At 40.9% G+C, this 27,834-nt stretch overlaps 1 protein-coding gene and 1 pseudogene across 1 annotated transcript in view; one reads left to right on the top strand and one right to left on the bottom strand.

The window, feature by feature from the left end:
• Window positions 1-27,834, top strand: part of ADGRG4 (adhesion G protein-coupled receptor G4) — a 164,238-nt gene that overhangs the window by 46,450 nt on the left and 89,954 nt on the right. The window contains exons 3-4 of the mRNA XM_074391684.1: window positions 12,032-12,110; window positions 26,070-26,684. Coding sequence (XP_074247785.1) covers window positions 12,041-12,110; window positions 26,070-26,684 — 685 coding nt within the window. The 5' untranslated portion in view covers window positions 12,032-12,040. The remainder of the gene's footprint in view (window positions 1-12,031; window positions 12,111-26,069; window positions 26,685-27,834) is intronic.
• On the bottom strand, window positions 3,607-4,613 carry LOC101034596 (serine/threonine-protein kinase 24 pseudogene; annotated as a pseudogene).

The raw sequence follows: 27,834 nt of genomic DNA, 5'->3' as shown, positions 1-27,834 counted from the left end.
CATTTGCAAAAGCATAGAAGAATAAAACAGAATGGTACATTTGGGGAATTCTAAAATTGTTCACTACAGGCAAAATATAGGTTGTGAGGAAGAAGAGCAGTGGGGAAAGAAGGTGGAGCAGTCTGGGCTGGGCATGGTGGCTCATACCTGTAATCCCAGCATTTGGGAGGTCAAGGTGGGTGGATCACCTGAGGTCAGGAGTTCGAGACCAGCCTGGTCAACATGGCAAAACCCCGTCTCTACTTTGTGGTGGGCACCTGTAATCCCAGCTATGCAGGAGGCTGAGGCAGGAGAATCTCTTGAACCTGAGAGGTGGAGGTTGCATTGAGCTGAGATGGCACCACTACATTCCAGCCTGGGTGACAGAGCAAGACTCCATCTTGGGGTGGGCGGGGGGGGGGGAAAGAAGGTGGACAAGTCCGAAAGGGACCAGATCATAGAAGACCTTTTCTTGCAATGCCACAGGGTTTTAACTTTATAAGTGGTATCATCTGTCAAATAATTTTGACAGAAAAGGCACATGGTCAGATTTGCATTATAGAGAAAGAAATCTACTCTGTTAACACAGATACATCTTCCTGCTTTTTCCTTTGTCCCCTTAGAGTCAATTTTTAGCATAGCAGCCTAAGTGATCTTTTTAAAACATGTCAGATCATGTTATTCTTCTGCCCCAAACTCTGGCTTTACTCAGATCTTGGTTTCTAGCCATGATTTTCTTCTAAAAGGAACCAGAGTCGTTAGAGAAATGGTGGATTCTAGGTATGAAGCAAGGAAAAATGCAAGATTCTGCATGGAACATCTTGTGAAAGAGTGTAAGAAACTGCTCAGAAAATCACAGGTCTATATATGTCAAAAGGACACAGAAGCCAGGTTGAAAGGGCTCCCATTGGACAAACCTGGGACAAATTCAACATCAACATAATAATAGTAATAGATTGTAACTCACTAATTAAAAGAGAAATACCTAAGTCCATACTGGTAAAAATGAATGAATAAATATGAGAGAAGGAAAAACTCTCTCTTTCAGTAGAAAGCTTACTCACACATGTAGGAAAATGAGGGAAATAGAAAACCACGATTTGGCAGGCAACCATCAGGCAAAAATTAACAATGAATACTAAAACCATTGGTTAAGTTGTTGTTGTTGTTATTTTCTTTATAGAGTCTCACTGTCACCTAGGCAGAAGTGCAGTGGTGCAATCACGGCTCACTGCAGGCTTGACCTCCCAGCTCAAGCAATCCTTCCATTTTGCCTCCCAAGTAGCTGGGCCACAGGTGTGTGCCGCCACACCCGGCTAATATTTTCTTGAGATGGAGTTTTGCAGTGTTGCTTAGGCTGGTTTCAAACTCCTGAGCTCAAGCGATCCACCCATCTTAGCCTCCCAAAGTGCTGGGATTATAGATGTGAGGCACTGTGCCCAGCAGGTTAAAGTTTTGAGGAGGAACAGGATATTTACAGAGGCTCAAAGCATTTCTGCACAAATCACTTATAAATCACTTGTAAGTTGCAAATGAGAAAATGATAACTCTGCAGCGGAGAAATGTGGTGAACATTCCCTTAACCAAGTAATCGAAGTTAATATCCTCAATGATGGGGCAAAGTGACATCATGCATGTGCTGATGTGATGCACTGAGGAGGATGCACCATCACCTCTGTGCTCCCAAAAAAGTATAACCTGAATGATGAGGAAAGCTTAGACAAACCCAAATTGAGGGATATTCTATATAATAGCCAGCCTGTGTGCTTCAAAAATGTCAGTGTTATTTAAGTCAAAGAAAGGCTGAGGAACATATACAGATTAAAGGAGACTGGAAAACTGTGACAACTAAAAGCAGGATCTACATTAGATACTGGATCAGAGGGGATCATGCAATAAAGGACATTAGTGAGACAGTTGCCTAAATATGAATGTGGACTGTATATGAAGTAGCATTGCATTAATGTAAATTTCCTTATTTTGATAGTTATGTAAGAAACTACTCTTGTTCTCAGGAAGATGCCTGCTAAAGTATATGGAATGAGGGACAGGATGTCTCCAATTTACACTCAAATGCTTCAAAAATATGTGTAAGGAAAGATAAGGCAAATGTGGCAAAATGTTAACAATTTGGAGAATCTGGACAAAGGATAGACAAGAGTTCTTTGTACTATTCTTATACCACTTCTGTAAGTTTAATGCTATTTCAAAATACATTTCTTAAAACCCTGCAGTGACTCCCCATTCTCCAGAGTAAACCCAAAGGTCTTAAACAGCCTGCAAGCTCCTGTGTGATTTGGCTTTTTATCACCTCTCTCACCTCTTTGCTCACCGTTTTCCCCTTAGCTTGCTCTGCTTCTGGCACACTGACCTCAATACTGCCCCTAGAAAGGCTCCAAGCATCCCGCAGTGCTCAGGGTTTATCCTCCTGCCCAGAATACTCTTTCTTCAAGTATCCCCATGGCTTATTCCCACACTTCCTTCAGGTCTCTGTTCAAATGTTACTTTTCAGTGAGGACATCACAGATCCCCTATTTAAAATTGCATTCCCAGCTGGGTGCAGTGGCTCATGTCTGTAATCTCAGCACCGTGGGAGGCTGAGGTGGGAGATTACCTGACATCAGGAGTTCGAGACCAGCCTTGCCAACATGGTAAAACCCCATCTCTACTAAAAATACAAAAATTAGCCAGGTATAGTGGTGCGTGCCTGTAATCCCAGCTACTCAGGAGGCTGAGGCAGGAAAATCACTTGAACCCAGGAGGTGGAGGTTTCAGTGAACTGAGATCACACCACTGCACTCCAGCCTGGACTATGGAGCAAAAATAAAAATAAAATTGCATTCCCCACCCTCCTTCCAAAAATCCTTATATCCCTTTTCCACTTCGCTTCCCTCTATGACTTTTTTCACCTTCTAATATGTTATATGCTTTACCTATTTTTCTTTTGTTTACTGTCTACTTCCATTAGAACATTATAAGAATTAGTTAATTAATTTTAATTTTATGAACCAAAACGAAATAGAAACACAAAACAAAAACCCCAAAACTGTTAGAGCCTTTTCTTTTATTTTTTCTTTCTTTTTGGCCTGTTGAATGCTTACTTCACTGACATTATCTACAGAAGCACTTGGCCAGTTTGTACACAGTGATTCCTTATTCACTCCTAAAGGGTTTCCGTGAAAATGACGCTGTATTACACATCTGTACACCCATCCATCCACCAGAGTGATTCTCCCGCTCCCAGAGGGAGTTATCAACTTAAAGCAGGATACCTGAGTTTTCATGTCTTTAGTTGCCTTATCATCATCCCAAATATACATTTCAGGGTTTGTTTTTGTTTTTAAATACACTTTCCTTGAATATGTGCACTATGGTTAAAATTAAAAACAAAAGTAATATAATAAAATCATCGCTGGAAACAGCTGACCCTCCCCATTCATCTGAGAGACTTCATCTGGCGGCAGCACAGCGAGGACTGTATGTGTCCCTGGACAGGCGCCCACGTTGGGGTGGTCTCCAGTGGCACATCTCTTCAGTGGAGTCAGTGAAGGCTCTCGTTGACTTTAGAAAAGGAGGAGGATGAAGAAGAAAAAAAGGCAAAACAAAACTCCAAATGCCAAAGGAATTTCAGTGGGATGAAGTTCCTCCACCACTTAGCGAATATTTCTGGAGCTGCTGCACTAGCTGGGTCACTATAGTGTCTGTGATGCCGGGGCACGCTTCCTCCGCCAGGTAGATGGCCCCTCGCAGCTTTTCAATGAATCCCAAGTTCCCTCTGCACTCCTGGCTCCTTTCCTTCAACTCTGCAAACAGAGGAGAAATAATTGTAGATAAACACTGAGAGAAAGGCGTGTTTGGGGTGTCTTTTATCTTATTTCTAAGTCCCACGGCTGAAGAGCTCCATTCTCGAGATTCTTGGGATCTTTTTCTCGGATTGTGAAGATCCAGTTCCCAGAATCGCTGCCGCCTAAGGCTTGGCCATCTGTTTCTGCGTCGGAATCCTCGGAGCTCCAGGTTTCGTGGCTCTGTTCGGCCTTCCATCTCTTGTACCTGTCGGTGAGCTCGGTCAAGTAGGAAGTTTTATTTGCATTTCGTAGTATAAACTTGTGTTTCAATAACTCCTTAGCAGGGGGTTTAAAGCTCGTTTCCTTATTCAGATAGGCCTCCACAAACTCCTTGAGGGGTTTGTGTAGTTTCTTCCCAACGCTGGTGGGTTGTTCTTTGGAATGAGGAATAAAACTTTCATGGGATGAAGCTCGGAATGAGGTGGTTCCCCTTTTGCAAGTTCATTAGCTGTATGCCCAGAGACCAGATGTGTGCCTTCGAGTCATAAGCTGACTGTTTGATGACCTTAGGTGCCATCCAGAACGGGGTGCCCACAGAGGTGTTCCTTTTGATCTGAGTGTCCGTCAGCTGGCTAGCCATGCCAAAGTCTGCCAGCTTCACCTTGCCGTGCTCAGACAGCAGGACGTTGGCCGCTTTAATCTGTGGATTTTCTTCTCCGAATGGAGATAATCAAGACCTTTCAATATTTCTCTTAATATAGTACTGATCTGGGTTTCATCTAATGGGCCAGGTTCTAATAGATTTAGTGCCAAGCCTCCACCAATATATTCCATTATTATCTATAATTTTGCATCCTTTAGATAGGATCCATAATATTTGGTTACATATGGACTGTCACACTGAGTTAGCACTGTGATTTCTTGTTGAACGTCCTCTATCTCATCTTCAGCTTCTTCCAGATCAATGATTTTTATGGCAACCACTTTCTGAGTCCAATTGTCAATGCCTTTGAACACCTCGCCAAAAGAGCCCTTCCCAATTTTCTCTACTTTTGTAAAAAGCTCTTCTGGATCTGCCTTTAGGTTCTGCATTCCGGGAGGTGGGACTGCACCGGGGAGTGAGCCTTGGTGCTCAGGAAGGCCACTTCCTGGAAAGTGACGGCCTGGCTGTGTGCAGCCCTCGGGCGGCAGGGCCAGCTAGAGCCAGAGGCCATGCCAGCCCCAGCCGGTCCTGGCTCAGCAGCCGGCGCTGGCTACATCTCCATGCACCGCGCGGGTAAGGGGCTGCGGGGGCCGCGGGGGCTCGTGCGAACTGCCGCCGCCCCAGCCACTGCAGCTCAGCTGGAGCTGGGTGGACTGGGTCTGCCTAGAGCCTTTTCTTTTTTTTTTTCTTATTTATTTATTTTTTACATTAAAAACATTATTTATTTTACTTTAGGTGCATATTATATCTGGCATTTCTCCCCATGTTATCTCTCCCCACCCTTCCCTCCCTCCCCACCCCCCGCTGTCTCTCCCCTACCCCCCCCAACTGCCCCAGTGTGTGATGTTCCTCTCCCTGAGACCATGTGTTCTCGTTGTTCAACAGCCACCTATGAGTGAGAACATGCAGTGTGTGTTCTTGTGTCAGTTTGCTGAGAATGATGGCTTCCAGATTCATCCATGTCCCTACAAAGGACACAAACTCATCATTTTTTATGGCTGCATAGTATTCCATTGTGTATCACAAAGAAAATTGTGCCACATTTTCTTTGTCCAGTCTATCATGGATGGGCATTTGGGTTGGTTCCAGGTCTTTGCTATTGTACACAGTGCTGCAATGAACATATGTGTGCATGTGTCTTTATAGTGGAACGATTTATAGTTCTTTGGGTATATACCCAGTAATGGGATTGCTGGGTAAAATGGAATTTCTATTTCTAGATCCTTGAGAAATTGCCACACTGTCTTCCACAATGGTCAAACTAATTTACACTCCCACCAGCTGTGTAGGAGTGTTCTTATTTCCTTTACTAACTCCCCCAGCTGCAACATTAAATGCAGAATCTTTGCTTACTGGGCTCCTACCCATTAATTTGACCTGTTCCAACTTTAAAACAGAAACTTTTTGAGGGCAGATAGAGTTACCTGTTTTGTTCACTGCTGAATCCCTAGCATCTCAGAATGCTACCTGTACACAGGGGGCACTCAAATGATTGCGGACTAAATGAATACTGTTATGCTTGAAACATAAGTTGCAGAAGAATAGGTAATAATAGCTAATAATAAATCATTTATTATGGACCAGGCAGTGTTCTAAGTGCTTTACATATATTATCTCATTGATATTATACAAATAATAGGGGTGGATACCATCATCATCATTAACTCATCGTCATCATCATTTCCATGTTGCAGATGAGGAAGCCGAGGCAGTGAGACATTAGAAAAATCATAGTCTGGCTTCAGAGTCTGTTTTGTTAGCTACTACGGTATACTGCCTCTCTTGTGGTATGATACCTTTTAGAGTATGTTTAAAAGCATGAGGCCGGTGCAGTGGCTCACACTTGTTATTTTATTTTATTTATTTATTTTTGTTTATGTGTTCTTACAGTACTTGAAAATATTTAAGGAAAAGATGAAGCTTTGCAGTTTTTTCTATGTGGGATGATTACCTTTTATTTTATTTTATTTTATTTTATTCTTTAAGTTCTGGTACTTGTATACCTATGTAACACACCTGTTATTCTGGCACTTTGGGAGGCCAAGGTGAAAGGAATGCTTGAGGCCAGGAACTTGAGACCATATGGACAATATAGCAAGAGTCCATCTCTACAAAAAATGCAAAAATTAGCCAGGTGGTGTATGCCTGTGGTCCCAGCTACTCCGGAGGCTGAGGTGGGAAGCTGCAGTGAACGCTGATTGTGCCACTTCGGTGACAGACAGACCAATGCTGGAAAAGAAAGAAAGAAAAAGAAAGAAAAAAAGAAAAAGAAAGAAAGAAAAAGAAAGAAAGAAAGAGGAAGGAAGGAAGGAAGGAAGGAAGGAAAGAAGGAAGGAGGAAAGGCAGGCAGGCAGGCAAATCTATGTGATCTTAAAAACATGTACTATCACTATGCAAAATAATACTACACACTGTTAAGGAATGCTCACATATGTAGTGAAAGTATGAAGGTATGCATGGGAATAACAATGAGCAGGTAGTGAGTTGGGTAGTAGTTTTTAAGTTGGAAATCAAATATAATTAAAATCATCTTTCAAAATCTCTTAAGGAGTTGTCAGCATAGATGACTTTTCCTCCAGCATTGGACCCTTTTGCTGTTTCTATGGTTGAGCCCCAAATTCAATAGTTGGCTTTCTATTTCATGTTGTATGGAAATCACCACCCTACCAATTGGCCTGGTGGGATGCTCACACTAGGAAAGAGGGAGGGAATGAAGATAGCTTGGACCTCCAACAAATTAAGGTTCTTTTCTAGTGTTAGGAACAGGGACAGAGTTGCAGCAAGTTGCTCAGTTCAGCCCTCCCTGTGAAAGGACCTGTAAATCAGATGAGCCATATGGCTATCTAGGTCTTTCAGTTTTCAGGCATGGATGGCTCATAATATCCTGTGGTAGCCTTTTCTGCTGCTTATCAATTCCTATTGTCAATAATGACTTATTTATGTCTGACTCACATCTCCCACTGCAATTTTAGTCATTTGCTACTTCTCTGTAGATACGGAGAGCAGATGGTCAACATTCTCCTTACAACCTTCCAGGGAATGGAAGATACCCACTGAAGCCCTCCCAGGTGGTAAACGTTTTTCTGACAAAAGAGTTCAAACCTCTTCTATTTTTTCTACAAATTTAATTTTCTAGTTAATTCTTTCATTTGTGCTGTGTTGGATTTTTAACAAAATATACAATGTCTTTCTTTGAAAAAAATGCAGAAGATTACAATTCTTACAGTACAAAAGCATGTTCAGTGAACATTGAGGTTCCCTTCCACCCCAAACCCCCCAGTTTCCCTCTCTAGAAGCAACTCTTATTACCAGGGTTCTTTTCCAGAGAAATTTGATGACATATCCAAGTATATATGAACAATTCTCTTCTAAATTCTTTTCTTCATTTCAGCAAACATTAATTAAGCACCTACTATGTATCAGACACTGTGCTAACTCCTGGGGAAGGGCACAGAAAGAACAGAGATATGTTTCTCTGTCCTCAGGAAGCTTACACTCTAATAGGGGAGAAAGGTATAGTTTATGAAGTATTGATTGAGCGCCTTCCATGTACGAGGAAGCATGTGAACCACTGAAGAACATGGAGTTCCTGCCCTACCAGAGCTTAGTGTTGTGAGGGAGACAGATCAATGTGCAGGCATGGTATGAAATATAAACAAATGCCAGGGAAGCGTTAAGACGTTTTTCGGTAATGGCTCCACATCATCTTGTAGGCTGTGTGGCCCCACGTGGGGGACAGGTCACAAAACCAAAGCCTTGTGCCTACTGGAAAGGAGGAGCAGTGAAGTCCTAGACATGAGCAGTGGTGCTGGAACCTGGTGCTGGGCTCTGGGCCAAACACTTTACATAGGTTGTGTTGTTTAATTTCACGGTATTATGAGGTGAGTTCCATGATCAATGTTTTACAAATGAGGACACTAAGAGCTCCAGAAATGTCAAGGGACTGGCCACAAGTCACACAGGTGGGACTCAAACTCAAGCCTGTCTTTCTGCAAGGTCTAGGTTCTTATTCACTACCCCGATCACAGTTAGTGGGTTTTGTGGTGAATCATGGATGATTCCAATACACCTCCTTCTCTGTTCCCCTGTGGAGAATCCTGGCCTTAAGCTGGGTTGATTTAGCCTCCTATGAGACTGAATTTTCTATTGAAGGTATGAGATGAGGAAAATGCGCTGGTCTGGTAGTCAGGACACCTTGGTTCTAGCTCCTGCTTTGCTTTACTTTTCACAAGCTCTGTGACTTTGAACGAGTCATTCTACCCTTGGGATCTCAGGGGCTTCACCTGTGAAGTGCAGAGGCTGACAGGGATCATCGCTGAATCCTCCATGGGATTTGGTGATACTTCTGTCACCCCTAAGGGGCTGTAATGACACCTTCTGGGACAAAAACAACATCCCCTTCTTGAGATGAACACAAAGCCACTTCAGTAAATTTATTTACTTTTGAGGCGACTTGAAAAAGAAATATCCAGTGAAGGTAAATAGCTGGCTTCACCTTACTGATGGAGTGAGATGTGAACATGTTCATGCCTCTTTGGCCTTTGCTTTCTGCTCATAGTTCTGAACCCCACCCCTCCTCCTCCCCACTTTCTCAATGAAGTGAAATGAGCCTTAGTCAAGTAAGCAAGTATCCATTTAATATATCCAATTTAATTAAAGCAATAATCAACTAGGAGCTGAAGATAATCCTTAGTGAAAACTGGGAGATAGCCCTCAAATTAATGGGTTATTGCAGGGTTGTAATAATCTGAGAACTTTGCCCATGCTGATTTTATGCTCAGGAGAGCAGCTCCATGACGTGCTACAAGCCACAAAAAGAGGATCTACTGGGATCAATAAACCCCATAAAGCTAAGAGCAGAGAGGCTGGTTTGAGGCAGCAAAGGAGGTGACTGAGGCATGGCCAGCAGAAAATGAGTCTCCTGTTTTGTGCTCCTTTCATTTCACATCAAACATAGGAATTTAGAGACCAGATCTGGTCATTGGAGGGTGGGAAGTTAAAAGAGTCCAGTTTTCAGGTAAGTGTCTCACTTCCTCCCTCTCTCCTTCCCTCCCTCTTTCCTTTCCTTCCTTCTTTCCCTCTTTCCCTCTCTCTCTCTCCCCTTCCTTCAATTTTTTTCTGAATCACAAAAGTAACAAATACTCATCATAAAATAACCAAATTGCTTGTAATTGTGTGGGGTATAAAACTCAAGTCTTTAATCCTCACCCTTTTTTTTCCTATTTTCCTCTTCCTTTACTTTTCCTCCTTCCTTCCTTTTATGTTTTTTTTTTCAAAATTGTGAAAGTAATGTATGCTTATTGTAAAGGCAAACAGTTCAGAATCATAAGAAGTAAAAAGGAAACATTTAATTCCCGTTCTTCCTTCCTCTTTCCTCCCCTTCTTTCCTGTCTTTCTTGCCTTCCTGTCTCCCTTTCTGCTTTCCTTTAATTTTTAAAATTATGTTACTAATTTATGATCTTTGTAAAAGAAACAAACAGTACAGAATGGTATGAAAAAGTCCTCAGGCCCCACCCCCTTTCCTCAACCCACCCTTTCATGCCTTACATGTAGCCTGAACTTACTCTTTTTTTTTTTTTTTTTTTTTGAGACAGAGTCTCACTCTGTCACCCAGGCTGGAGTGCAGTGGCATGAACACAGCTCACTGCAACGTTTGCCTCCCAGGTTCAAGTGATTCTTGTACCTCAGCCTCTTGAGTAGCTGTGCCACCATGCCCAGCCAATTTTTGCATTTTTAGTAGAGATAGGTTTCACCATGTTGCCCAGGCTGTTCTTGAACTCCTAGCCTCAAGTGACCTGCCCGCCTCAGCCTCTGAAAGTGCTGCAATTACAGGTGTAAGCCACCATGCCAGCCCTTATTCCTTTTAATGGTTGCATAGTATTCTGTTGTGTAAATGTCCCATGATTTATTTTTTGGGCATTAGGTAAGTTTCTGAAACATACCTTGAAGTTGTTATAAAAGTTTAGAGGAAATGGAAGAAAAATATAAATTGGATTATTTTGCTGCTGAAAATTCCATTTTATAGATAGCAATCATATCCATTTCTATAGCACTTTATGCTTTGAAAATTGCCTTTGAAATATCATCTCATTTGATCCTCTTTGAGAGCAGCTCTGGGAAATAGGCAGATTATTATCTCCATTTTTACAGATAAGGAAACTGAGGCCCAGAGAAATTAAGGAACAGAAATATGTATGGCCTCACAGCCAGTTACTGATTCTCAGCCTACTCCTCTTATAGCACTATAAATTTAAGCTGCATTTCATTTTGCAAGTCGTAAAAGATTTAGATACCCCTTTACTTCTAAGCTCATAGTTTAGAAAATCCATCCAACTCATACAAATTCCCTTATTATTCTAATGAGAATGGCAGTAGAATACTTGGTAAATATGAAGAGCCTGATTAATGGGTGGTGTTCATAGCAAGCCCAAGATTCATTTGACTTCCTAATTGGCTTCTGTTACATTAAATGTAAAGTGGGTCTATTCACTCCAAATCCCACTTGGAGATAGAAAGAAATACAATATGTTGCATTATCCTATAGGAAAGGAAATTTTTTAAATCAGTAGTAAATCATTCAGAAGTATATTTTATTTAAAATCAGAAATGCTCATCAGCACCCTACTGCCAAGTTTCTGTAACATGTTTCAGTAGGATTTGCAGTTTTGTTTGGCGAGGAGGGGGTTTTCAGGGCGTTTTCCACATAAGAAGCTTTAGTTACAATTAATTAAGGAGAGAAGCTGGGTGAACGTAATGAAATGGTGATTAGATTTCTCTAAACAGATCTGCTTTAAAAATACAAATGATTTGTCACCAAGGTCTTCTTCTTCCTACAAGAAGTTTGGGATCATTACAACTACAAGTAATTCAACTGAAGTTTGTACATTAGGGTTGAATGTATCACATTTTTGTTTGTTTGTTTTTGAGACAGAATTTTGTGCTCATTGCCCAGGCTGGAGTATTGTGGTGCAATCTCGACTCACTGCAACCTCCTCCCAGTGCCAAGCAATTCTCCTGCCTCAGCCTCCAGAGTAGCTGGGATTACAAGCGCCCACCACCGCACCAGGCTATTGTTTTTTTGTATTTTTAGTAGAGATGGGGTTTTGCCACGTTGGCCAGGCTAGTCTTAAATCCCTGACCTCAGGCGGTCCCCCTCTCCTTAGCCTCCCAAAGTACTGAGATTACGGGCATGAGCCACTGCTCCTGGCCTCACATTTTGCAATCACGCATTTAATTTCTGTACTCCCAACAGGGCTAACTGTCCTATGATGGCAGATATTTGTGTCTTGTCTTCTCAGTGCTGTAATCCCAGTGGGCAACACAGTGTCTGGCACATAGTAGCAATTCAATAAAATTTATTGAGCTAGTGTACAGCTAAATCCACCAGTGAGGTTTCAGTCAGGCTGGATAACTCAGGTAAATGCCTATCATGTGGTTGGCTGACATGATTTTAAGCAATAGGAAAAAAATGTTAGGTGGAATGCAAAGGAGAAGTGTGGTCACATACACTTAGAAATTGTCTTTTCTGAATCTGAGCTGGGCATATTTTTGACTTTTTAAACAGATTTAGACAATGAAAGAACGCATCATATATCAGAGGCTTTATGGATTGATTCTCATGTCAAGTTTTATCTTTCTCTCAGGTAAGAAAATGTATTCTTTTTGTCTCTTTCAATGTCTCATGTATATAGAAGGCTATAGAAATAAACCATTTGAAAAATACTACCAGTGGAGATTTGCTTGGTTGCCTGTCAATGGCCACCTTTTGGTCAATATGGCTGCAGAAGAAGCTGAAGCTTCAATAAATGAATCAATTCATTCAGTATTCTGTACCACCGATGGAGAACTGGCCTCAAGCAGGCGGTAGTTTGGATTGCTGCCTTTGACATTTCTTAAAGCAACTCTGAAATGCCATTGGTGGCTAATGCACACCTAATGTTTTGGGGCTGTTTCCTCTCTTCCATAATGCTTTATTTAAAGTTCTTGGAAGCATTGTGATAACATCTTTCTGTTTCCATTATATGTACATGGCAAGAATCATAGAATAATGGGGAAACTGAGATGTGCAAACAGCTGGTAACAGATTCATAATGACAATGGTCATGTGCTCTGGAAGCACCCAGAGCTTCCCTAGACTCTATGACAGGACTGAAGAGAATTTGTCTCTATTTTGCAGTGCATAGATAAATAAGACGGTTCATTGAAGTAGTTGATAATTTAGAGACTTCAGGAGAAGGTATTGGTAAACTGCAATCTTGTCCATATTAAGTAAATTCTGTGGGTAACATTGCTCATTTAGCACATAAGTATTTACCTAAAAGGTAATGAATGCCAGTGAGTGACAAGGACTGATAAAATTGACCTGGTTTTTAATTTGAAGGGTCCTCAGGTATGAGAGCTAATCTGCAAAAATACCAAATCATCATCGCCATTAACAGCAAACACTGGCTTCTTGCTGCATGCAGAGCCTGATGGGAAACCATGTTTCTTATAATAGAGATTGAAATGGGACCTACGGGGTACAGCAGCAACTCTGTAACTTGGCTTGGCCTACCTGCTAAGAAGTTGATTTATCTTCCCTCTGCCTGTTTTCTCAAGGGCAAGAAACTGTATTTTCCTCACTTCTTTATCCAATGCATTCAACACAGGCCTTGACACACAGTTTAGGTACTTGGTTCATATGCGCTGATTCAATGAGTTCGTGCAATTTGAAATGATAAAAACTCTCAACACCTGTATGGTGTTGGGGTATATGACACAAACGCTATTGGGTTTTTGTGAAGGGCTTATGAGGCATGGAATAGAGCAATCTAGAATAGAAGAATATAGGAATAGTCATGGAATAAAAAGTGAAGAGTATGTGGTACTGAAAAGTTTTCATGGGTTTGTGAGGAACATCACTGGTCAGTGAAAATTATTATTATTATTATTATTATTAGTAGTAGTAGTAGTAGTAGTAGTAGTATTTTGAGACAGTCTTGCTCTGTTGCCCAGGCTGGAATGCAGTGGCATGATCTTGGCTCACTGCAACCTCTGCCTCCCAGATTCAAGCAATTCTCCTGCCTCAGCCTCCTGAATAACTGGGATTACAGGTGCCTGCCACCATGCCTGGCTAATTTTTGTAATGGTCACTGAAAATTATGTTAGATGTGTGCAGGTCCTCAACCTGCAGAGGTCACTTTAAAGCAATCACAAGGTTTTCCAGACTGTCTAAGTCTCAAATTTATGAGTCAAAATAAGTTTTATTTTCAGGTTATCAAACATTTAATTATAATTGTTCTTTGATTGCCGAGAAATTAATAACTTCCTTCTTGGGGAAAAAAAAGACCCTGTCATTGGAAACAACAGCATAATTAAGGTTCAGTTCCCTTCTCCAGATGAATTACCAGCCTCCCAACTGTGATGGTCATTATGGGGGAGAGATTAAGGCCAGATTAAGCAGAGGTTGACTCAGAGATGCTCTCACTGGGAGGAGCCAGAGTATGGAGGAAAACTGTCCCCATAGAAGAATATCAAGGGCCGAGAAGGAGAAGCCAAATCTGTAATAAAGTCTATGGGGTGACAGCAGAACCAGAAAGAAGAGATGAAGACTGAGGTCAAGAGCTGAATAGTTGTAGAATGGAGCAGGAGGCAAAAAATAAGGCATACATGAGAGAAGAGGTCCTAGGACTTAGGCTGTAAGTGGGACTTGGTTTCTTAGTGCTCTTAGTCTGCTCAGGCTGCCATAACAAAATGCCACAGATTGGATGGTTTAAACAATGGGCATTTATTTCTCATGGTTGTAGAGGGTGAGAGTTCAAGATCAAGGTGCCAGATGAGTCGATTCCTGGTGAGGGCCCTCTTCCTGGCTTGCAGACAGCTGCCTTCTCTCTGTGTCCGTATAAGGTTGAGAGAGAGCGCTCTGTTTTCTTCCTCTTCTATAAGGGCGCTAATCCCATCATAAGAGCTCCACCTTCTTGCCCTCATGTAAACCTAATTACCTTTCAAAGGCCACACCTCCCAATACTAACACATTAGAGGCTGGGGCTTCAGCATAGGATTTTAGGGGAATGGGAAACAAACATTCAGTCCATAACATGATTTTCCTCTTACTGTTGCTGGCTATTGGCTGTGTAATGGGCATGGGTAGGTTTGGGTTGAAGACATAGGGCTGGAGTAGTTGTTCCAAGGTCTTGCTCATAACGTGTGTGTGTGCGCGCGCACACACACACACACACACCCCAAATGGATTACGACAGGCTTTGCTGTCTAAAAGAGTGTAATGTGTTCTGGAGCATTCTTGAGGTGTGAGGCTGGCTTTTTGACTAGCTTCTACAGTCAGTACCTTTTGCTCCTATATTGGATAGTCAATTAGTCCATCTGGACTGGAATCAACTTTCTTGAGAAGTTCTCACATATTCAGAGACAACCTGACTAGGAATCCCTTTGACACAGGAGAACCTCAGAAAAGCCATGTTAGAAAGAGCTGTGTTAGAAAATCAGTCTTTATGCTATAGAGACAAACTAGGTCAGGGCAGTCAGGACACAGTAGAAGTGTAGAGGTAAAGAAACTCTTCTACTAAAAGATATTTGCATAGCCATGGTTCAGGAAAAGCCCTATCTTTTATTTCTTTGAAAATTTTTATTTTTTAAATTTTACGTAGAGACAGGGTCTCGCTATGTTGCCTGGGCTGGTCTTGAACTCCTAGGCTCAAGTGATCCTCCCACCTCAGCCTCCCAAAGTGCTAGGATTATAGGCATGTGCAATCCTGCCTGGTCTATCTTTTCTTGAGAAACTAATTCCATGAGAAAGGCGAAGTGGAGGATAAATTTGAGTAGAAACTCTAAATTTCTGTATAAATTCAAGAGTTGAGCTGTCAAATATGATAATTACTTGCAACATGTGGTTAAGTTTTAATTAATTAAAATTAAATTAAAAATTCAGTTCTCAACACAAGCCATGTTTTAAGTGCTCAATAGCTACAGGTGGCTGGTTGCTACCATATTCGGCAGTGCAAGATACAAAACATTTCTATTATCACAGAAAGTTTTATTAGATAGCACTGTTCTAGAAGGTTGTAGAGACTGGCCCTTTGGAAAAAGACATTTGTTTTAAACCACTTTGTGGGGCTGGGTGTGGTGGCTCATGCCTGTAATCCCAGCACTTTGGGAGGCTGAGGCAGGTGGATCACTTGAGATCAGGAATTTAAGACAGCCTGGGCAGCATGGCAAAACCCTGCCTCTACTAAAAATACAAAAATGAGCCGGGCATGGTGGCATGCACCTGTAATTCCAGATACTCAAGAGGCTGTGGCATGAGAATCACTTGAACCTAGGAGGTGGAGGTTGCAGTGAGTCAAGATCTCATCATTCGACTCCAGCCTGAGCAACGGGAGTGAAACCCTGTTTAAAAAAAAATGAAATAACAGCTTTATTGAAATATAATTTACAGACCATGCAATGCACCCATTTAAAGTATACAATTCAATGGTTTTCAGTATATTTACAGAGTTGCACAACCATCACCACTATCTAATTCCAGAACATTTTCATAAACCCCAAAAGAAATCCAATACTCTCCATTCCTCCCCAAGTACTCCAGGCCTTGGCAATCAGTGATCTGTTTTCTGGCTCTATGAATTTGCCTGTTCTGGATAGTTCAAATAAATGGAATCATACAATATGCAGCCTTTTGTGACTGGCTTCTTCCACTTTGCACAATGTTTCCAAGGTTCATCCATATGCAGCATGTATGAGCAGTTCATTTATTTTTATTGCTGAAAAATATTCAATGGTATGGATATGCCTCATATTTTTTTCATTCACCATTTGATGGGCATTTGATTTGTTTCTACATTTTGGCTATATGAATAATGCTGTATGAACATTTGTGTACAAGTTTTTGTGTGGACATACACTTTCATTTCTTTTGTGAATATACCTACGAGTGGAATTGCAGAGTCATATGTAACTTTATGATTAACATTTTTAGGAGCTGGCAGACCATTTTCCAAAGAGGCTGCATCATTTTATATCCCCACTAGCAGTGTATAAAGGTTCTGATTTCTCTACATCCTCACCAACACTTGTTATTGTCTGTCTTTTTGATCATAGCCATCCTATTGGAAATGAATTGATACTCCACTGTGGTTTTCATGTGCTTTTCCCTATGACTATTAACGTAAGCATCTTTTCATGTGTAAAAACAGACATTTTGTCTGAGAATACTCAAAGCCTTTCAGCTGGGAAATTTTGCCTTCTAGACTCTGAAGCATAAATTCTTTCTTTTTAATTTTTTCAGGTACATATTTCCTTGAGTTGGCACAGGCATAGCACATTTGTCCAGCATAGGACAGATGAGAAAGGCTCATATAATAGCCTGCTTGAATTTGGACATGTCATTTAGGAGGGTGGCTGACCATCATACTCTGTGTCAGGCTAGTAAGTTGTACAAATTTCCTCATCAACAGAAAAATATTGATAGGGAATTGCACAGGCTGAAAAGTAGGTCTGAAATACTGTTTTCCCCATGTTCATCTCCCAGATGTGGATGGGCTTCTAGGATCTTCGGCTTGGATTTTTGTTACCCAGGTACTTTTGAGTTGGTCTATCAAGATTGGGCTTATGGGAGCTATTAGCATCACAACATAGAGACCTTGGTAGGGAAACAGAGGGACTAATAATTTCACTGCCAGATAATAACCAGCAGTCCTTCCCCTTCTGGAAATGGCTCCTCTGCACACCCCATTATGCAAATGTAGGGTCCATCTTTCATCTTTCCTTTCTGTCACCCTGTACATCTAATCCATTGAGTCTTGTTTGTGCCACCTCAAAAATACATCCCAAATCTGACCATTTTCTTTTCTTCTTTTTTCTTCTTCTCTCTCTCTCTCTCTCTCTCTCTCTCTCTCTCTCTCTCTTTTAACCATCTCAACTGCCTCTGCCATGAGCTGAGCCACCATTGTTTTCTCTTAGATGACTTCAGTAGCCTCCTAATGGTCTCCCTGCTTTCACTCTTGCTCTGTAACAGTCTATTCTCCTCACAGCAGCCAGAATGATCCTTTAATATATTAAGTCAGATCATACCACTCTTTTACTCAAAACTTGCCAGTAAGTTCCTCTCAAAATTAAAATTTAATTCAAACTCTTTAATGAAACCTAAAAAGCACTACACGATCTGATCTCCCACTGCCTCTTGGGCTTCACTTACTACCATGCTGCCTCTTTCTCCCTCTGCTCCAGACACACTGGTTTCCTGCTATTCCATAAACATGCCCAGCACAATCCCACCAAAAGGCCTTTGCACATACCAATACCCATGTCTGGGTCACTCTTATTCCACATCTTTGTATCCTGGTTCTTTTTACATCCCTTGGGACTAAGCTAATATGACTCTTTCTCAGAGAGGCCTTTCTTAACTATCCTACATAATGTGGACATTTCTTTTCCCCTCATCTCTGATTTTCCCATTACCTAACTCATCAACCTGCCAATTTCCTTCAGAGCACTATATGTAATTTGTGTTTTTTCCTTTACTTGTTTATTGACTGCATCTGTCTCTGGAATGTAAGCTGACGAGGTCAGGGACCTTGTGTGTTATGTCCACTCTGTTACTGCGCTCTAACACTGACACATGATCAATGCTCAGTGACTGTCACTGTTGAGTAAATAAACTTTTTCAGGGAGCTTCTGACTTTGTGAGTAAGGACATCTATTTTTTGGGGTAAGACATGGGCCTTGAATCCAAGATTTGAAGGAACAATCACGTGACCTATGTGAGGATAATTTCTCTGCTTCCTATTCCAAGAAGAACTATTGACAGGCCACATATGGAGTCAGCAGCCTGGGTACTATAGGAAGGGATGTGTTGAACAACTCTGTGACTGGTGATTGGTGACACAAATGAGGCTCAGGGTTGGATGCTTCTATATCTGGTAGGCTTTGTTTATCTAAGGATTAGCCTGGTTACACGACCAGTGGAAAGTGTGGGCAGTGAGTGGCAGATAGTAACTCTGATTCTCTGTGGTATTCACACTATGGCCATGGTGATGTGGGTAATAGAGCTCCCCAGTATCAGGCGCCTATCAATTATATCTACTCAGACAGCCATGGGGCTGCTAGACCAGGGCCTGGTCTACAAAGTTTTTCAGTGCTCCAGAACATTGATTTGCAAGAATTGTGATTCTAAGACCCAGAAGACTCCCTGCTTAGGTGAATATCTGCTTACCCGCCCTTTTATGAGTGGGTAGTGCCACTTCCCGGATGAGGCAGTCATGGTCACTCTCAAAGTGGCCAGATTCTTCAAAGTATAAATACAATTGATGCATCTGGTGGGCCCTTTTCCTCAAATCTGCTCTGCCTTTTCACCTTGCTCTCATAGGTATTACCAGGTGGTTAGCTGGGTTCTGAGCCTTACACAGTGTTGAGTCAAGTTGTATCTTCCCAGCATTCATATGCTGAAGTCCTAACCCTCAGTACCTTAGAATGTGATCTTTTTTGGAAATAGGGTCATTGAAAATGTAATTAGTTAAGATAAAGTCACACTGCAGTAGGGTAGACCCCTAATCCAATACGACTAGTATCTTTATAAGAATAAAAACTGTGGACACAGACATGCACACAAGGAGATCACCATGTAAAGATGAAGGCAGATATTGGGGTCATGTGCTTACAGGCCAAAGAACACCAAATATTGCCAGCAAACCACCAGAAACTAGGACAGAGGCATAGAATAGATTCTCTTTCACAGCTCTCAGAAGGAAACAACTCTGCTGACACCTTGACCTTGGACTTCTAGTCTCCAAAACTGTGAGATGATACACGTCTGTTGTTTAAACCACCCAGTAAGTGGTATGTTGTTATGGCAGCCCTAGCAAACTAATGATACAGACACTGATGCTCTGGCAGGCTCGTTGGGTTAGAGTTTAAAAGAGGGAAGCAGGTTACCTCATGGGGAAGAAACAGTGACCAGATCATGCCCAGAGTGCCTGACAATAGAAGAACCTCATTTGTCCTCTTCCCTGAAGGTGGTGCAGGACAGTGCACCTGGAATCACAGTCCCCCAAACTTTGAAACCCTTGAACATTTTAAGGAGAAACTTTGCCTTCTAAGAAAGGGTAGAAAAACCTGTATAAGGTATGTCTGATGTTACTTGATGCTGTAATCAGCAGAAAACAAAGGGATTTTGCTGGGAAAAAACATTCAGATTGTCTATCGCTTAGAGGTTCAATCCTTTTACTCACTGGCTTTTTATTTTATTTTATTTTATTTTATTTCTTTATTTTGAGATGAAGTTTTGTTCTTGTTGCCCAGGATGGAGTGCAATTGTGCTGTCTTGGCTCACTGCAATCTCTGCGTGCCGGTTCAAGCGATTCTCCTGCCTCAGCCTCCCGAGTAGCTGGGATTAAGACATCTACCACCATACCCGGCTAATTTCTGTATTTTTAGTAGAGTTGGGGTTTCGCCATGTTGGCCAGGATGGTCTCAAACTCCTGACCTCAGGTGATCCATCCGCCTCGGCCTCCCAAAGTGCTGGGATTACAGGCGTGAGCCACCATGCCCAGCCTTACTCACTGACTTTTAAAATGAATGTATTTATTACTTTTGGTGTCTGACAGGGGGAGAGAATTCTCCCTTGATCTTTTGCTAAATGTTCACTAAAACAGAGGGCAGAGTACAAGTTCAGTATACAGTTTAGAACTTCTTATTATGCCAGATGCTTTATCCCTGATACCTTTTCACGAGGGACAGCACTCCATCTGCCTACCCATTAGCCTCCAAGTCTGTGCCCTAATACAGGACACAGCTATTTATTTATTAAATAGCTACAAAGGACCTACTCTGTGCCAATGAAGTTGGACCTCCCCATCTCACACTGTACATGAAAATTAACTCCAAATGGATGGAAGATTTAAATGTAAGAGCTAAAACTATAACATTCATAGAGGAAAGCATAAGGGAGAATCTTCATGACCTTTGGTTTGGCAATAGATTCTTAGAAATGACACCAAAAGCATGAACAATAAGAGAAAAATTAGATAAATTGGATTTCATTAAAATTAAATACTTTTACACATCAAAAGACACTATCAAGAAAGTGAAAAGACAATACAGAATGGGAGAAAATATTTGCAGGTCATATGTCTGATAAAGTTCTAGTATCCAGAAAAAACAAAGAATGCTTACAACTCAAGGACAAAAAGACAACCACCCAACTAAAAGTGGGCAAAAGACTTGAATACATATTTCTCCAGAGTCTATGTAAATGGCAACAAACATATTTTTTAAAATGCTGTATGTCATCAGTCATTGGGAAAATACAAATCAAAACCACAGTGAGATACTACTCCATACCTTAAGGATGACAATAATAATAAGAAGTGGAAAACAACAAGTGTTGGCTAAGATGTGGAGAAATTGGAGCCCTTATACATTGCTGGTAGGACTATAAAGTGGTACAGCTGCTGTGAAAAACTGTTTGGCTGTTACTCATAAGTAAAACATAGAGTTCCTATATGGCCTAGCGATTCTTCTCTTACGTTTATACCCCAAAGAAATGAAAACATGTATTCAAACAAAATGAATGACATGCATGTTCACAGCAGCACTATTCATAATAGCCAAAAGGTAGCAACAATCCAAATGTCCATTAACAGGTGAATCAATAAATAGAATGTAGGTGGGGCGCAGTGGCTCATGCCTGTAATCCCAGCACTTTGAAAGGCCAAGGTGGGCGGATAACGAGGTCAGGAGTTTGAGACTAGCCTGGCCAATATGGTGAAACCCTATCTCTACTAAAAATACAAAAATTAGTCGCAGCATGGTGACGTGCGCCTGTCGTCCCAGCTACTTGGAAGGCTAAGGCAGGAGAATCACTTGAACCCAGGAGGCGGAGGTTGCAGTGAGCTGAGATTGCACCACTGCACTCCAGCCTGGCAACAGAGCGAGACTCTGTCTCAAATAAATAAATAAACAGAATGGGATGTATCCATATAATGGAATCTGATTAAGCCATGGAAAAGGATGAAGTACTGATACATGGTACAACATGGATGGACATTATGCTAAATGAAAGAAGCCAGACACAGGAGGACACATATTGTCTAACTCCCTTTATATAAAATGTCCAGAACAGGCAAATCCAGAGACAAAAAGCAGATTAGTGGTTGCCAGGGCCTGGAGGGGAGGGGCAAATTGAGAGTGAGTGCTTAATGGGTACAGGGTTTCCTTTTTGGATGATGAAAATGATCTGGAATTAGATAATGGCGATAGTTGCACAACATTATGAATATGCTAAATACCACTGAATTGTAGACTTTAAAATGGTTAAAATGGTAAATTTTATGTTATATGAAATTTCCCAGTACAAATAAAATGGTGCTTGGCACTCCTAGGGCAGTAACAGTCATTTAAGTGAGATTTATGATGAGTTTTCCCTAACACGGAAAACACTTATGCTATGATGTTAAGTGAGAAAAGTAGGGGACCCAGTTTTCTTTATAATATGATCTCAGCCTCACAAAAATAAGCAAAGCCTGTGTACGGAAGAAAAACTGAGGAAATATACCAGAATGTTAATGGTGATTTTCTCTGGGTGGTGGGACTCTCCGGCTGGCTTTGTTTTCATCTTTTTACTTTCTAATACTTTTCAGTTTTTTCTTTGAGAAAACATGTACAGTATCACTTTTATAGTGGAAAAAAATATCTCTTAAAAAAAAGTTAAGGAAGACAATAAATGCCATTTAAAGTAAAAGGAAACAGTGGATAGAGGCGAAGAGACACAGAGGAGCCAAATCAAGAGAGAACACGCTTCAGGGGAGCAATCATGCAATTTGGACTTGAAAATTGCCAGGGAACAGATGGCAGCATCTAAGCAGACATCTGCAGTGGATAGCGAAATCATATGCAAAGACACAAGTGGCCTTTGAAGCAGGCCCTTGAGAGGCCCGGCAGAGAATGCTGCCTGCCTGGCCAAACAGAAGGGCAAAGCCCCTCTCTGCCTTGTCACAGTCTGGCCTCCTCAGAGCCCTGCTGGAGGCCCAGAGGCTGCAGTGGGGCTCAGCTCTGATGGTCTTGCACGTGTGAAAGTGCAAAAGAGATCGTGGAGGAAGGAAGAGCCTTCTAAGAGTGACCTTGGCAAACATCACAACTGACATTTACATGGGGTTTCACGGTTTATAAACATTCTCACACACATAACCTAAATGTTGGTTATGATTGCGTCATCTTTAATCATGGCCCTGTAAAGTAGGCAGTTATTATTTCCATCTTGCCATGGAAGAACAAGGCACAGAGAGGTGATATGAGCTATTTATTTAACTTTTATATAGTGCTCTCTATGTGCCAGACACTGTGCTGAGAGCTTTCACAGGCATCTACTGCCTATGTTCACACAGCTAGTAAAGGCAGAACTGGGACTCAAATTTGACTTTTTAGACTGCACTACATCACCCTTCTGCATATGTCTATGCAGAATTTACCTATATTTGCAGAATGTTAAGGCCACAGTGATTCTATCTATCTATCGTCTGTCTATCTATGTATCTATCTATGTATCTATCTATCTATCTATCTATCTATCTATCTATCTAATCTATCCATCTGCCTGCCTATCCATTCATTCAACCATCTCTCCAGCCATTCATTCATTTATCCATCCATCCATTCATTTATCTTTATTTTTCTGATTATAAGTGTAATACATGATTGTGTAAAACATGCAAACATACTGAAATAAGTAACATAGAAAGTAACAAATCTCCCTAAATCTCACACCTAAAGCTAATAATTCTTAACTGTTTAATACGTGTTCTTCCAGATTTTTTTCTATGGGCATACTACCTACATATTTTTCTTTTATTTTTAATAGAATAATACTGCACCTGCACTTAATGTAAGTCCCATTTCACACAATGGTAAGCCTTGAAAATCTCTCCATGACTATAGAGGCCTATCTTGTTTGTTTTACTATTCCATTGTATAGAGGTAGCAATTGTCCTAGTCACTTATTGATAGATATCCAGGTTTTTCAATTGTTCTTGACTATAAACAATGCTGCAATAAATATCATTGTACTCTCATCTTTGTCTATTTGTGTATTTGTCTAAAATGAATTGATAGAAGTGAAATTGCTGGGTCAAAAGTATGCACACAATTATATACAATTAAGAGTGTCATAGATAATGGCAAATTGCCCTTCAAAAAATACTACTTAATTGGCACTCCCACTAGCAGTGTGTAAGAGTGACTCATTTCCCCAAAAGCTTGCCAACGCTGGATATTCTGTCTTCTAAAATTTTATCAACCAAGTAGGCAAAAATTGTGTCTCCTTTCTGTTTTAATTTGTGCTTAAAAATAGTAAGGTGGCGTCTTTTTATATTATTGGCATTTATATTTCTGCTTTTGTAAATTGCTCGTTCTCATCTTTTGGCAACTGGTTTTAACTTAGTATACTGCAGGCTGGGCATGGTGTCTCACACTTGTAATCCCAGCACTTTGGGAGACTGAGGCGGGAGGATTGTTTGAGCCCAGGAGTTCGAGGCCAGACCAGCCTAGGCAAAATAGTGAGTTCACGTCTCTGAAAGAATTTAAAAATTTTCCAGGCGTGGTGGCATGCATTTGTGGTTCTAGCTACTTGGAAGGCTGAGGTGGGAGGATTGCTTGAGCCTGGGAGGTCAAGGCTGCAGTGAACCATGTTCATGCCACACTGCACTCCAGCCTGGGCAACAGAGTGAGACCCCCTCTGAAAACAAACAATCAAAAACTAAATGAGTAAACTGCAGAGAGGAGAGGGCCTTGCAGACCATATGAGATTATGATACATTCTCTTTTAAGGTACAAGTAAGCCCTGGAGATTTATGCTCACCATAAAACCAGTTCTATTACTGGTTTTACTATTTTTTTAAAATGTATTTGACGTCATTTTGAAGGGCTGAACAGAAAACAGTTAACGAGCAATAATTGAGACTTGAGTTTCGTATTGCTTCTTGTCTTGTGGGATTAACTCTTGATTTATTAGCCACACAAAAGATGATAAAGTAATATAATCGCATAAGCCAGGGACAGAAATAAGCATTTGCTCATTCATCGATGGACAGTTCAGAAATAACTCCCTGGCAGGTGGATAGTATGAAATCTTGCACATGGGAGTGTGTGATGCAGGTGGAATGTATGTGAGTGTGTGGGGGGGGCAGGCATATGCATGTGTTTGCTTTTGGAGAATGTCCACTAGAGGAACAGAGGGAGAGAATACTATATGGTCAGAGGATATCGGGAAGCTTTCATTTGGAGGCATCTCCCAGAAGCAGGGAAGTATTTACTTCCTGCTAGCCTCTGTAGTGTTTGTTATGGCTGTCACTGTTTTAGAATGGTGGTCCCAACGTTACAATTCCAATTCAGGGAGTAGTTACAATTCCAGTCTGCCACAAAGCTCTGTATCTCTGGCTTAGGCTGTACTGGCAATAAAATTAGGTTGATAATTAGATAATCCTCAGATATTTACCTAGTAGCCTGGAAGTGTAAGGTTTGTAGTGGTGATAGGATCATCACTCATCTGTAGCTTCCTATGAGACAAAGGGCATATCCAATGTAAAGTTTCATAGATACTGCCAAACTACTTACCAAAAGACTATACCTAATGGACATGTCCTTCAGCAGTGTTTGACAAGGCTTTGCATACATCATCTCACTTAATCTTCAAATAATCTTGTAAGGTCATTAGGGAGAGGCTATTGTCTGGCATAGACTATAATGTGAACGGTGGCCCTTAGAGTTGAGCGGGTATACAACACTGGCCCCAAATCTCCATTTCATTGAAGCAGACTTTGAGTTATCAGCAGGTTAAGTTACTTGCTCAAAGTTCCACAGCTGATGAGTGTCAGGGCATGGATTTCGACCCAGGCTGTCTGACTCCAGAGCCAATGGTAACTGGGGTCTATGGCCATCTAGAGCACTTTAAAACCACTGCAGCACCCTTGGTGAGGAGACAGAAGGAGGCATCAGGATGCACTCAGGGCAGTGCCATGTCTTCCATTCCCAAGTACAAACAAGTCCCAGAGTTTCAGTATTGTCCAGCTGGTCATTCTTCAGGCCTTTGTCAGTGCTTTTCAGTGAGAAGCAGTCCCCAGAGACAGAATAAATCAGATCATTTGGCTCAGGGAAAGGCATTGGAGAAACAAATTGCTGTTGCACCATGAATATAATAAGGCAGTTAGGTGGGTGGAAATAGTTCTCTTTTGATTATATGAGTGAGGATTATGTGTAGCAAATTTGAATTCCAAGCTGCCTTTTCCTTGGCCTCTTCCCCACCCCTTCACTAGCCACACACTTCTTACTGCCTCTCCAAGCTGTACAGCTGGTGTGTGCTCTGGGAACTCTAATCTAACTTTTCATATTAGTCCAGGCAAAATATAATTAGGAAGAAACTCTTCTGCCAAAACAAAAATCACATGCTGATGTCAAATAGAGCTGATTTTTGTACATCTACTATTTTTGCTTATTTGCACCAGTATTGACTCATAATTATATTGTATAATCCGGATTTGACTACACTGCCAAATACAATAAAACAATTTTTAACAGAAATTTCATTTGTTTTCTCTTTCCCCTCCCCCAAATTTGGACAGATACACTTTCACTAAAAGGAAAAAAGCTGGATTTTTTGGGAAGAAGTGACACATATGTAAGCCTGATAGACACCATTCCTGAACTCAGCCGATTCACAGCATGCATTGATCTGGTATTCATGGATGACAACCCAAGCTATTGGATGGCCTTCTCCTATATTACTAATAAAACCCTCCTGGGCAGAGAAGACATAGATTTTGGACTTGCAGGAGACCATCAGCGGCTAATACTATACAAACTGGGAAAGACCTTTTACATCCGTCACCCCCTGGCTTCATTTCAATGGCATACAATATGCTTGATATGGGATGGTGTGAAAGGCAAATTAGAGCTCTTCCTGAATAAAGAAAGGATACTTGTAGTGATGGATCAACCACACAACCTGACACCTCATGGGACTCTGTTTCTAGGGTACTTTCTCAGGAATGGGAGCAGCGAGGTTAAAAGCGTGATGCCTAGCTTTCCGGGAAGCTTGTACTACTTTCAACTCTGGGACCACATCCTGGAAAATGAAGAGTTTATGAAGTGTTTAGATGGAAATGTAGTTAGCTGGGAAGAAGATGTTTGGCTTGTCAACAAGATCATCCCAACTGTTGACAGGACACTGCGCTGCTGTGAGTAACTTATGAACTTTTTTCCTTGGCAAGGGTAGTGTTGATGTGGTACTCCTCTGCTCCCAGTGACCCAAGGTTGCTAGTTTTGTCATCATTTTTTAATGTGGAGCACATACTGATTTCTTTTACCTTTATTTTGATATGACTTCAATCTTATAGAAAGATTGGAAGAATAGAAGAACTTATATACTCTTTATCCAGATTCACAAATGTTTAACACTTTCCCATATGACTTATTCTCTCTATATAAATTTCTCTCCTTTCTCCCCCTCCTTACACACACACACACACACACACACACACACACACACACCCCACTTATTTGTTTCTAAATCATTTGAGAGTAAGTTTAGGGCATAATTCTTTGTTACCCCTAAATATCTCCGTGTTTAGTTCCTGAGAATAAGGAATTTTCCTACTTTACCATGCTATAATGATCAAAATCAGAAAATTTAATGTTGATACAATACTAATATCTAATTCACACTTCACATTCATATTTAACTTAAAATTGTAATAACTACAATTATCCTAGTAATTTCCTTTATAACTCTTTGTTGCTTGGCCCAGGATCCATCTCAGGATCACACATTACATTTCCTTGTCGTGTCTCTAGACTAATCTGGAATAGATTCTCAGTCTTTCCTTGTTTTTCATGACCTAGACATTTTCAGCATACAGTCCATTTATTTTGTCTCTCAATTTATATTTATCTAATATTTCCTCATAATTAGATTCAGGCTATGAATTTTTGGTAAGAATACCATAGAAATGATGTTATATTCTTTTCAGTGCATCACATCAGTAGACAAACAGTGACAATTTGTCTCATTACTCATAATAATAACTTTGATCACTTGATTTTGGGGATGTCTGTTATACTTCTCCACTGTAGTTACTATTTTTTCCTTTGTAATTGTTGACTAATTTCTGGGGAGATATTTGGAGGTTATGTAATTTTTTTTTTTTTTTTTACCATGCTTTCACCCAATAGGTTTTACATCTTTTCATGTTTCTTGCCTGATTCAAGAATCACTGTGATGTTGGCAAAATAATGATTTTTAAAATTCCATTTTTTTTACATTTATTAGTTGGCATTCTATTGTAAGAAAGAGCTTTTTCTTCTTCCATATTTATGTGTTTATTTATT

This window comes from Saimiri boliviensis, chromosome X (assembly GCF_048565385.1).
Source record: "Saimiri boliviensis isolate mSaiBol1 chromosome X, mSaiBol1.pri, whole genome shotgun sequence".
NCBI lineage: Eukaryota > Metazoa > Chordata > Mammalia > Primates > Cebidae > Saimiri > Saimiri boliviensis.
Note: the sequence above shows the minus strand (reverse complement) of the source record. Positions and strands in the feature narration are given on the sequence as shown.